Source organism: Oncorhynchus nerka, linkage group LG3, assembly GCF_034236695.1.
Source record: "Oncorhynchus nerka isolate Pitt River linkage group LG3, Oner_Uvic_2.0, whole genome shotgun sequence".
NCBI classification, from domain to species: domain Eukaryota; kingdom Metazoa; phylum Chordata; class Actinopteri; order Salmoniformes; family Salmonidae; genus Oncorhynchus; species Oncorhynchus nerka.
In genome coordinates this window covers 44747506-44760801 of record NC_088398.1, presented here as the reverse complement: position 1 = coordinate 44760801, position 13296 = coordinate 44747506, and the positions used below count along the sequence as shown (strand labels likewise).

General features: G+C 41.0%; 1 protein-coding gene across 1 annotated transcript in view; it reads right to left on the bottom strand.

The window, feature by feature from the left end:
• Positions 1–1296: 1296 nt before the first annotated feature.
• Positions 1297–13296, bottom strand: part of LOC115108633 (sodium channel protein type 2 subunit alpha-like) — a 55552-nt gene continuing 43552 nt past the window's right edge. The window contains exons 22-27 of the mRNA XM_029633204.2: positions 6038–6307; positions 5800–5853; positions 5526–5663; positions 5276–5380; positions 4894–5164; positions 1297–4799 (exon numbers count right to left, since the gene is read on the bottom strand). Coding sequence (XP_029489064.1) covers positions 3598–4799; positions 4894–5164; positions 5276–5380; positions 5526–5663; positions 5800–5853; positions 6038–6307 — 2040 coding nt within the window. The 3' untranslated portion in view covers positions 1297–3597. The remainder of the gene's footprint in view (positions 4800–4893; positions 5165–5275; positions 5381–5525; positions 5664–5799; positions 5854–6037; positions 6308–13296) is intronic.

The following is a 13296-nucleotide window of genomic DNA, read 5'->3' as shown; positions in this document are numbered from 1 at the left end:
GAGGGTCTCTTGTTCAGATATCGGTAAGTGGACTGGAGGCAGGGCATGGAAGGGATAATGAATCCAGTTGTTTCTGCCATCCGTTTCGGGGAAGCACCTGCGTAATTGCACACCCAACTCACTCAGGTGCTTCGCTACATAACATATGACATTGTCCGTAAGCTTGAGTTCATTTGCACACAAAAAAATCATACAATGATGGAAAGACCTGCGTGTTGTCCTTGTTAATGAGGACAGAGAAGAGCTCCAACTTCTTAATCATAGCCTAAATTTTGTCCCACACATTGAATATAGTTGTGGAGAGTCCCTGTAATCCTAGATTCAGATCATTCAGGTGAGAAAAAACATCACCCAGATAGGCCAGTCGTGTGAGAAACTCATCATCAGGCAAGCGGTCAGACAAGTGAAAATGATGGTCCGTAAAGAAAATTTTAAGCTCGTCTCTCAATTTAAAAAAGTGTCAATACTTTACCCCTTGATAACCAGCGCACTTCTCTGTGTTGTAAAAGCGCTACATGGTCGCTGCCAATATCATTGCATAGCGCAGAAAATACAAAAGAGTTCAGGGGCCTTGCTTTAACAAATTTAACCATTTTCAAATGTCTTTCAAGCTGTCAGACATTCCCTTGGCAGCAAGAGTCTCTTGGTGGATGCTGCGGTGTACCCAAGTGGAGTTGGGAGCAACAGCTTGCACGTGCGTTACCATTCCATTATGTCTCCCTGTCATGACTTTTTGGCCATCAGTACAGATACCAACATGAGCAACGTTTGGCTACATACAGACCGTCAGTGGAATTCCCGCGAGAGAGTAACGGTTAATGTATTCTGGAGTATTTTGTGGTGTGATATGCAGTGTAATGGTCAGGATTTACTGTATACAGTACATATCTCCAAATAAATGATTAAAAATCATGTAAGACTTCCGTTCAATGACGTGAGGCTATAATTCTGGAACTCCATGGACAACTACATTGTAACATAATTTATTTGTAGTAGTTTATGTATTAAATTAATCATCCACATTTAGTCCATTAAAACATCTTATAATTGGGGCCACACATTTTCACTGGTCAGGTCACATGATCAAATAAAAAGTGTTTGCTGACATGGAAGAAAAGGGACCTTAGATGAATCCATTTAACTCACTGGCCACTGATTTGGAAACATTTGTTAAGCATGCAAAACTTGGATAACAATGTATTTATAGAGTATGTTGATGTACTGTATGGATTGCAATGTCGCAAATGAATAGTCAAACACGTGTGATGGAATAAATTCATATTTTACAGACATACCTGAGGTACATGTATTCTTTATTCTTTTGGCTTTTCAATGAGATGGGTTATATCTTGCATGCAGTTTACTCATACACTACAAGCATAATGCATATCAAGATGTGATCTATTAAATGTTACGTAATCAAAACATTCATTGTGTATACATGTATAGTATATACATATTAGGAATGCTTTTATTACATGGAACATATGCTCTTCATAACATACTTTTAAACATTCGAATTACAGACATTTATGACACTTTATACAAAGGGAACCGCTGACAAAAGTAACATCCTGAGGAATTGGATAACTATGTAAACAAATGTAGGAAACAATCGAAGACGCGTGCTGTCACACTAGCCTTGAGACAATCATATTCAGAATTCTCTGAACCTGATGTTCCATCTTAGATATTTGTTATGATAAAGCATGTGAGGTAAACTGTGACCACAGTTTATAAATGACACAAAATAAAAGATGAAAGAATCCAAATGAGAAGTCCATTTCCCCTTCACTAGATCACATGAGGCGTTTCCAAATGAAAGGGTGTGGTGAAGCTTAAATAACTAAAGTGGCTATAGCGCAGACAGTGCGGCCATATTGTATAGCAAACTATTTACAAAACAGTTGTACAGTACAAAGAAAAAATGATTATATTACAATATTTATATAGACATTGGTTGTAATCTAACTACAAAATCTTCCCACGGCCTCAACTGGATGCTTCATACTCTGGTCTGTCTGCCATATAGAGCAGAGAATGCAGAATATAATAGATATATGTATTAAATAACATTAACAACTTAATATATTCCATTATACATGAAACATCACATAATATATCAAATATATTTGTATATTTCATATATTATAGAATATGTACATACAGATACATCAATAACGATGGAACATGATTTGGGAAGTGGGTAGGAAAGGTAAACTCAAAGCAATTTAGATTTGGTCAATTACAAGTTTTATAGCACTTACTAATGATGTTGCAGTACCAAAACTGCAGAGTACACAAGATACATGCTTTTGGAATGCCTCTTAAGTGAGCATATATATGACACAGAATACAGTGTTTCACCTGTCAGACGAGGCTTGGAGATTATTTGAGGCGATTTACACCTGATGGTCACAACTATACTGTGCAGAGGACGTTCATTTTATCATTCACCACTGTGACGAGAAAAGACAGTATAGACTTTGAGGCCATTGTGGTTCAAGCTGGACAGAAGAGCTGGACTACGAATACTATGTGTATCAACTCTGTGAGCCAACACTAAAGATGAATGTATTCTGCATTGTACTGTGGTTTCTGATGAATGAAAGGAGGAAAACTATGTTTTTCTAGAGCGTGTTATTGTTCGGAAAACTGATTATAGGCAACGGTTGTTGGTAATGGTATTTGGACTGTATGCTCAGGAGAAATCTTTCCTGTTGATTTGTAATAGTGAGAGTAACATAATGATACAGATTCATCAACGTATGAGCCCCTCAGACATCACGGAGAGAGCAAGCTCATTTTGGTGAGGGTGCGTAACGCAACACTGTAATCATGGGTAAGCATTCATGCAGGTCTACATGTCGATTGAACTGCAGCAATCCCCCTAACTGCACTGCAGCAATAATGGTTGTCATGAGTAGTCATGTCTTATGCTCGAAACAGAGCCCGCACATGCATAAGCTCCACCATGTACCTTCATTTAAAAAAGGTTTATGAGTGTGCGGGCCCCAAATTTCTTTTATGCCAACTTCTTTCGGCCCTGCACCCCACAAGGATGTGTGTTTGATCACACTTGACTAGTCAAGTTTTATGAACATTTAAAGTGAACACGACTACCTTTTAAAGCAATACATGGAACCCCTCGTTTTACAGTAAAACATATGTTTACAAAAATAGTCACACAATCAACCTATGAGTTTTAAAAACAAGATTCTGTCAGAAAACTAAGTTAGTAAATCATATGGCAGTTATAATACAAGAGACTGGACGCAACCCTGGAAGTACTAGCTGCAAGAGAAGTTACAGTATAACTAAATGTTTCTGATTGGAACAACACACAACATGTTTTACCTGTCCCTATAAAGCTGGCAAACATTTGTTTTAGTCCCCACAGAAATTAACATCCAAACAACTGGTCACCTTACAGCCTAAGAGGTTGAGTCACTACCTCATGTTAGGCACCAACCTTACATTTAGACTCAAGTAAGCATTGTCAGTTTGGCATAGATATTCACACCAAAGAAGGGGTTCACTTGACACATTGGTCACCTTCAAGGGCTGTAAACAATTTGTAGCAGAATGAAATCTATGCTAAATCTTCCCAACATCCATGTACTTTTTTTTCTCCTTCACCTCCTTCTTTCTCTTGTCTTTTTCATATTTGTTTTTTTCAGGTTTTGTGACACTGTCATATGATGGGGGAGAAGCTGTGGAGGGTGTCATGTCAGTTCTGTCTGAAGGAGAGATCTCATTAAATTTGTCTATGACGAGAACCTCTTTATCAAGGAGCGTGCCTCCACTTTGTATCTTCTCCTTGTACATGGCAGAGGCCCGCTTAACAATACGCTTGAGAAGATATCGTCTGAAAGCTCTCTGGATGACCAGGGCAGACATGTCCTCTAGCTTGCGGCGTAGTGTGGTGGTGATTGGTTCGTAGGACACCTTGGAGGGGTTGGAGGCCATAAAGCGCTCCTCCATTTGACCCCGGAGGATGTCCAAGCCTTCGCCCTCGCCCAGGACACGTTTGGTGAAGGCAAACAGGATGTCCAGGCAGTGGATGCGCTCCCCACTCACCATGGGTAAATCCATTGAGCTCAACTGGATCTTATTGGGCTTAGAGATGCGTAGCGGGGGGTCTAGGGCGTCAGCAAAGTCTGACAGCTTGTCATACTCCATGAACTGGGTGGCCCGCGCATCAAACTTCTCCCAGACCTCGTAGAACATCTCAAAGTCATCCTCGCTCAGGGGCTCAGCGCTCTCCTCAGTGGCCACACTGAAGTTCTCTAAGATGACAGCAATGTACATGTTGACCACAACAAGGAAACATATGATTATGTAGCTCACAAAGAAGATAATGGCCACAGAGGGGTTTCCACAGTCTCCCCCCTTGTACGTGCTTCCTGGGTGCTCTTTCCGGCTGTCGCAGTCTGGCTCTCCCTTGTTGAGGATGGGGGCCAGCAGGCCATCCCAGCCCCCTGACGTGGTGATCTGGAACAGGCAGATCATGCTGTTGCCGAACGTCTCAAAGTTGAACATGTCGTCAATCCCAGACTCCTTCTTGACGTATGCAAAGTTGGACATGCCAAAGATTGCATAGATAAACATCACTAAGAAGAGCAGGAGACCAATGTTGAACAATGCAGGAAGTGACATCATCAACGCAAACAAGAGTGTACGGATTCCCTTGGCACTCTTGATGAGGCGAAGGATACGGCCAATTCGGGCCAGTCGAATGACTCGGAATAAGGTTGGTGAAACCAAGTACTTCTCTATCACTTCCGAGAGAAACATACCTGAAAGGACAGAAAAGAATAACACATAATAATCTCCAAAGCATAATATCACTTTGCAGTATTACAATTGTGAACAATAGGTGAAAAGTCTTACCAATTATCGACAGGATAACAACGATAAAGTCAAATACATTCCAACCAATGGTAAAGTAGTATTGTCGGAGTGAGATCATTTTCAGAATACACTCTCCGGTGAACATGACAATAAACACCAGGTTGATATTGTAGAGAATTTTACGAATGTCGTTTTCCTGGTCATCCGTCTCCACCATCATGGTGACCATATTAAGGCATATAAGAATCATGATGACAATGTCGAAGGCTTGCTTTGTAATGAAATCAAAAACAAATCCTTGAAACTTGTTCTAGAGGAAACATAAGAAAGAAGCATTTTGAGACACCAGGATGTGGAAATCGAGGTTCGTGAATTGAGGAATGTCTTTGTTGAGAAACATTGTGGTACAGTATGACCTTACCACTGGCCTAGGGATAGGCTTTTGGGGTTTCTTTGAGCCGAGCTTCTTCATAGCATTGTAGTATTTCTTCTGTTCCTCTGTCATGAAGATGTCTTGACCTCCAAAGTAAAGAGGCAAGACAAGCCTAGTTAAATTCCTGCAGCTCTTACACACATTTAGTTGCCCATTGTTGGAGGGATGAATCCTCATTACGTTAAATCAGAGAAAATGGATGCATGTATCATTGCATACAACTTTAAAAAAGACTTATCTTTTTCTTTTGCTGATTGAAGTTGTCTATAATGACACCAATGAAGAGGTTGAGTGTGAAGAAGGATCCAAATATGATGAATACCACAAAGTACAGATACATGTACAGATTCACTTCGTAGTCGGGTTGATCATCCAACTGTAATAGAATAGCGTAGTATTACCATACATGAACATCATAAAACCAAAATATTATCATATATATAGACAATGTGCAAACACAAACAACCATTAGTCTAAAATACCTTGTGAAAGGAATGACTGAAAACACTTACATTGCGAGAGTCCACAGCTGCATACATGATATCCATCCAGCCTTTGAATGTAGCCTTAGAAAGAAATTAAGGAAAATATTACTACCTAATAGTTAAGACACTTGTTCCGAAGGACATTGCCCTCGCACAATTTGTCTGCCCACACGAAATTGCTACAAAACGTTTGACATGGGTCCCGTTATCTTTCGAAAATGTCAACAAAATATTTCTGGTGAAAGGTGAATGGAGAGCCACTCACCACTTGTAACAGTGCCAGATAGCCTGCTCCCACGTTATCAAAGTTGATCTTGACATTCTTCCAGTGGGTACCTTTCAAAGCCAAACATTCTGTCTTGTTTGCCACGTCTCTGACTTCGAAGCGCTCCCTCGTGGTCATGTTGATACAATGGTAGTATTTCCCTGCAAACAGGTTGACACCCATGATGCTAAAGATGAGCCAGAAGATGAGGCACACCAGCAGCACATTGAAGATGGAGGGGATGGCTCCAAGCAGAGCGTTGATGACCACCTGCAAGGGTTCACACAGACAGTCTCAGATATAGAACCATAGACAATATTGCATTGGATAATGATCATTTTCAGCACTGACAATATGTACAACTGTAGGATCTTAATCACCCCGTTGCAGGATAACTTTCCTGCATAGCGGGAAATGTAAAACTTGTGGGGTATTTAAGGTTTAAAAAGGCTTCTTTTTGTAATTCCCACTTTGAAATTTCAGACCTGATTTTCCCTTACGAAAAATGTATCCCATCCCTACAAAAATGTCCATTCATTATAATCAGAATAATCATTCCCATTCCAAGTTGATGCATGATTATTTTACTGCCGTAGCAAACTGGCTCATATTAAGATCCTACATCTGTACTGTAGGCTACATGTTGACTTTGATTGGTGACGGTGAAAATAGGAAAACACAAAGTGTTTAAATGCTAGCGTAAAGCTCAACACAAGTGTCACTAACACCACAGCTTATCAACGACCATGACAACAACAAGGAAAAAAGGAACGGAAAGGACAAGGGGGAAATGTATTTGTGAAGGAGAGACTGTGATGGTGTGTTTACTTGTTTGTAGTGATTTACAATTAGGCTGCAGTGTGAAAAAAGGAAACAGAAAAAACCTTGTAGAGGCAGGATGAAGTCACATAATTTGTTAACTGTAAATGAAAAGCACAAACACAAAAATGAAGAAATTGTTCATGTTAAAAGCAGTACCCAGCAGCAAGCAACATCCAAACACAGTACAGTTTCAAAGTGCATAAATAGAGAGCCAATGAAGCAATGAGAAGTCAGTCATGCAGATGGGATAATTCAGTGACAACCACGTGAGGAGAGACCGTCGTCACAGCACTGGCATTTGATCGATAAGGACTATGTTGGTTATACCAGTCGACACCCTTCCCGCACATATGACATCCAACACCCTGGCTAGAGTATGTTGCTGTGAGAGTACTGCACAAGTTTATGATGGTTAAGTGCAGTAGCCTCCAAGACTTAAGAATGTTTTCATGTAGTTTAATTAACTGAAGTCCAGTTAATGCCATTTCCACATGTCTTATTGATTCTTTTCCAGTAACGCTGGCATCCTCTGATGAGTGCATGTGACCTGCCAGTGGGACTGATGGAAACTCTTGTGTTATAACATCCTGAAAACAGATGTAGGTGGAAAAGGAGGAATAGAAAAGGAAAGGTATCTCTAAATATACACTGAACAAAAAATATAAATGCAACATGTAAAGTGTTGGTCCCATGTTTCATGAGCTGAAATAAAATATCCCCGAAATGCTTCTTCACCTGCTGGATTGTCTGAGACCAGCTGATGAAATTGTGGGTTTGCACAACTGAAGAATTTCTGCACAAACTGTCAGAAACCATCTCAGGGAAGCTCATCTGCGTGTTCGTCGTCTTCACCAGGGTCTTGACCTGACTGCAGTTCGACATCGTAACCGACTTCAGTGGGCAGATGCTCACCTTCGATGGCCACTTGCAAATTGTAGAAGTGTACTCTTCCCAGATGACAGACAGACAGCGTGTGTGGTGTTATGCGGGAGAGCAGTTTGCTGACATTGTGAACAGAGTCCCCGTTGGGGGCGGTGGGGTTATGGGATGTTCAGGCATTAGCAACGGACAACGAACACAATTGCTTTTGATCGATGACAATTTGAATGCACAAAGATACCTTGACAAGGTCCTGAGGCCCGTTGTCGTGCCATTTATTTGCCTCCATCACCTCATGTTTCAGTATGATAATGCACAGCCCCATGTCGCAAGGATCTATACACAATTCCTGGAAGCTGAAAATATCCCAGTTCTTCCGTGGCCTGCATACTCACTAGACATGTCACCCATTGAGCACGTTTGGGATGCTCTGGTTCGACGTGTACAACGGTGTGTTCCAGTTCCCGCCAATATCCAGCAACTTTGCACAGCCGTTAAAGAGGAGTGGGAGAACATTCCACAGACCACAATCAACAGCCTGATCAATATTATGCGAAGGAGATGTGTCGTGCTGCATGAGGAAAATGGTGGTCACACCAGATACTGACTGGTTTTCTGATCCACGTCCCTGTCTTTAAAAAAAAGGTTATCTGTGACCAACAGAGGCATATCTGTATTTCCAGTCATGTGAAATCCATAGATTAGGGCCGCATAAATGTATTTCAATAGACTGATTCCTTATATAAACTGTAACTCTGTAGAATCTTTTAAGATTTTCCATGTTTATATTTTTGTTCAGCTATTGGGTTGCTGTGGGCCTTAGATTGACTAAAGTGCTCTGTATCCTTGCAGGGAGCTGATGTCACGTTGATAAGAGGCTGTCATTAGAGCCATGTAGAGTACTTGGAGAATTGTGCCAATGCGGGCCAATGCTACAAAAAGTCAATTCTGACAAAAGCTGTATCCCATCTAGCCAAAACCTGTTAGTTACCCATTAATGTTTCATGGGGAATATTTAAACAATGCTATGTAACTGAATGTCTAGAATTAGAAAACAAATCTAAATTCTAAAAGTTGGCGTAACTCTCTAAATATGTGGCTCTGGCTGTGATGATATGCACTATGAGGCAACAGCACTGTAAAAAATAATCTAGTTGTTTCAACCAATTATTATTAAGTAGCTAGTTTTACAGCCTTTCTTTTGTTCACTAAACTTTTTGGTCAAAATATTACCTGAATTTAACATTTTTAGTTGGCGCAAACTTAGCTCCAACATGAGAAAATTCAACCAGAAATTATTATTTTACCACAAAAAAGGCTGTGGAACTAGTCACACACACACACACACACACACACACACACACACACACACACACACACACACACACACACACACACACACACACACACACACACACACACGGCCAGATCTTTAGAAAGCACAGTGTCTGTCATGACCAACCTGGGAGTGAAATTTGACCATGTGCTCTCCTCCAATCATTCTTTCGAACATCTCCCGCCTAAGACCCTCACTCACCACTTCTGAAGCAGAAAAGCTTATCCATGCATTAGTTTTCTCCAGAATTGATTATGGGAATGCAGTACTTGGGGGCCTGCCTGCAAACTCGATTAATAAATTACAACTCATTCAAAACAGTGCAGCAAAGATTATGGCACCCCATACTTGCTGACCTCCATTGGCTATCTGTCCCTCAAAGAATTGACTTTAAAATTATTCTCCTGGTCTACAAAGCCCTAAATGGCATCGGACCTGCCAACCTGTCAGATATACTCTCACCCTATGAACCTCCATGCACCCTACGTTCACGCTAAACTGCATCATGCACCCAGGACCCAGCTAGGAACAACGGAGGATCATCAATTTTCCTCCCACATACCACGCCTTTGGAACTTTCTGAAAATCTCAGGGCTGTTCAGACTGGTGAGGCTTTTAAAGCAGGCCTCAAGACTAATCTTTATCGGCTGGCCTACCCTTCCTCCTAGACTTTGATTGTTGCTTTTATGATATGGTTATATACAGTACCAGTCAAAAGTTTGGACACACCTACTCATTCAAGGGTTTTTCTTTACTTTTACTATTTTCTACATTGTAGAATAATAGTGAAGACATCAACACTATGAAATAATACATATGGAATCATGTAGTAACCAAAAAAGTGTTAAACAAATCAAAATATATTTTATAGTCAACAAAGTAGCCACCCTTTGCCTTGATGGCAGCTTTGCACACTCTTGGCATTCTCTCAACCAGCCTTATGAGGAATGCTTTCCCAACAGTCTTGAAGGAGTTCCCACATATGCTGAGCACTTGTTGGCTGCTTTTTCTTCACTCTGAGATCCTACTCATCCCAAACCATCTCAATTAGGTTGAGGTCAGGTGATTGTGGAGGCCAGGTCATCTGATGCAGTAATCAATCACTCTCCTTGGTCAAATAGAGGTGACAGCCTGGAGGTGTCATGTTGAAAAACAAATGATAGTCCCACTAAGCGCAAACCAGATGGGATGGCGTATCGCTGCAGAATGCTGTGGTAGCCGTGCTGGTTAAGTGTGCCTTGGATTCTAAATAAATCACTGACAATATCATCTGCAAAACACCACCACACCGTCACACCTCATCCTCCATGCTTCACCGTGGGAACCACATATGTGTAGATCATCCGTTCACCTACTCTACGTCTCACAAAGACACGGCTGTTGGAACCAAAAATCTCAAATTTGGACTCGGTCTAATGTTCATTGCTAGTTTTTCTTGGCTCAAACAAGTCTCTTCTTCTTATTGGTGTCCTTTACTGTAGTAGTGGTTTCTTTGCAGCAATTCAACCATGAAGGCCTGATTCACACAGTCTCCCCTGAACAGTTGCTGTTGAAATGTGTCTGTTACTTGAACTCTGTGAAGCATCTATTTGGGCTGAAATCTGAGGTGCAGTTAATTCTAACAAACTTATCCTCATCATCAGAGGTAACTCTGGCGGTCCTCATGAGAGCCAGTTTCATCATAGCGCTTGATGGTTTTTGTGATTGACTGACCTTCATGTCATAAAGTAATGATGGACTGTCATTTCGCTTTGCTTATTTGAGGTGTTCTTGCCATAATATGGACTTGGTCTTTTACCAAATAGGGCTATCTTCTGTATACCACCCCTACCTTGTCACAACACAACTGATTTGCTCAAACGCATTAAGAATGAAATAAATTCCACCAATTAACTTTTAACAAGGCACACCTGTTAATTGAAGTACATTCCAGGTGGCTATAGTGAATGCAAAGCTGTCATCAAGGCAAAGGGAGGCTACTTTGAAGAAACTCAAATATATTGTTTAACACTTTTTTGGTTACTACCTGTTTCCATATGTGCTATTTCATAGTTTTGATGTCTGCTATTATTCTACAATGTAGAAATAGTCCAAATAAAGAAAAGCCCAAGAATTAGGGTTTTGACTGGTACTGTATAATTGCTTTTTTTACTTTTAATTTTTACAATTTATTTTTTTTACTTTTATTTTATGGACTTTGAGATCATTCTTGTAAACTCAGCAAAAATAAACGTCCTCTCACTGTCAACTGTGTTTATTTTCAGCAAACTTAACATGTGTAAATATCCAACAGGTCCCAGACGTGATCAAAGGAATTGAGATCCGGGCTCTTCGCTGGCCATGCCAGAACACTGACATTCCTGTCTTGTAGGAAATCCCGCACAGCACGAGCAGTTTGGCTGGTGGCATTGTCATGCTGGAGGGTCATGTCAGGATGAGCCTGCAGGAAGTGTACCACATGAGGAAGGAGGATGTCTTCCCTGTAACGCACAGCATTGAGATTGCCTGTAATGACAAGCTCAGTCCGATGATGCTGTGACACATTGCCACAGACCATGATGGACCTTCCACCTCCAAATCAATCCCGCTCCAGAGTACAGGCCTTGGTGTAACGCTCATTCCTTTGACGATAAACGCAAATCCGACCAACATCCCTGGTGAGACAAAACCACGACTCGTCAGTGAAGATAACTTTTTGCCAGTCCTGTCTGGTCCAGCGATGGTGGGTTTGTGCCCATAGGCGACGTTGTTGCCGGTGATGTCTAGTGAGGACCTGCCTTACAACAGGCCTACAAGCCCTCAGTCCAGCCTCTCTCAGCCTATTGCGGACATTCTGAGCACTGATGGAGGGATTGTGCGTTCCTGGTGTAACTCTGGCAATTGTTGTTGCCATCCTGTACCTGTCCCGCATGTGTGATGTTCGGATGTACCGATCCTGTGCTGATGTTGTTACACGCGGTCTGCCACTGTGAGGACAATCAGCTCTCCGTCCTGTCTCCCTGTAGCACTGTCTTAGGTGTCTCACAGTACGGACATGGCAATTTATTGCCCTGGCCACATCTGCAGTCCTCAAGCCTCCTTGCACCTCCAAATCGATCCCGCTCCAGAGTCCCACTCAAGGCACGTAATATGCTCCACCAACGTTAGACAAGTATTTGGAAAAAAACTCAAATGGTTTAAATAAGTAAATCAAAACAATGATGATGAGAATAGTCAAGTGAACTGCTAATTGACAAAGTCATGGTGGCGTAGCAGGATGATTGCAATCTCATGAACCAAGAGGTTGTGAGTTCAAATCCAAGGTGAGGACACGTTAAGTACTAATCATTGTGTAAATGAACAGGTGAAATGTTGGTTCAACACACTGCATGTGTAAATAGTTCCACAGCCATTGTTTAGTTAAAATGCCAAAAATAATCATTTGTTGTTGAATGAAGATGTGAGACAAATTGAGCAAACACATCATTTTAATGTTTGCCTACGTTTTTATCACGTTGGAGCTACGTTTGGGCCAACTAAAACTGTTAAGTTCAGGTAACACTTTGACTGAAAAGTTTACTAAATAAATAAAAAGTGCTTTGGAACCAGTTACTTGATCATATTTATTTGAAACAACTAGATTTGTTGGTGCTTTTTTTCTACAGTGAGGGCTCTGGAGCCTCATTTTATAAACATTGGGTACGCACAAAATATGCCCCAAAACATGCCAGTTTTCACTCAAAAGTTGGAATTTATTACAACTGAACTTGAGGTGAGAATGTGCTTATCCTCCTGCAAACTTTAAACAACGTGTACGTATTGCAAGAAGGCAAAAGTAGCCGAGTAGTAGCTTTGTGCAGGAATGTGCCTATTAGATAGACTGCTATAATTTCAAGTTTTTGCATCTGAAAGGGATAGCGGTTTATTACATACAGTAGAATTTTACAGGTGAAAAGACAGTTGATTCTTTTGTATTGAAGTGTGTAGCTACCAACGTAAGTAGGCCTACTGTAGTTTTCATTTGTTCAGAGTAAACAATGTTTCAGAATTCGCCGGCATAGTCTATTTAGGTTTGGGAAAAAGTGCAAATCCTTATTGAATTCAAACTATCTGTTTGCAAGTACACAACAAAGTGCAATGTTTTTGTTTTTCAGACAAGTATCACGCCCGGATCTGTTTCACCTGTCCTTGTGATTGTCTCCACCCCCTCCAGGTGTCGCTTATTTTTCCCAGTGTATTTATC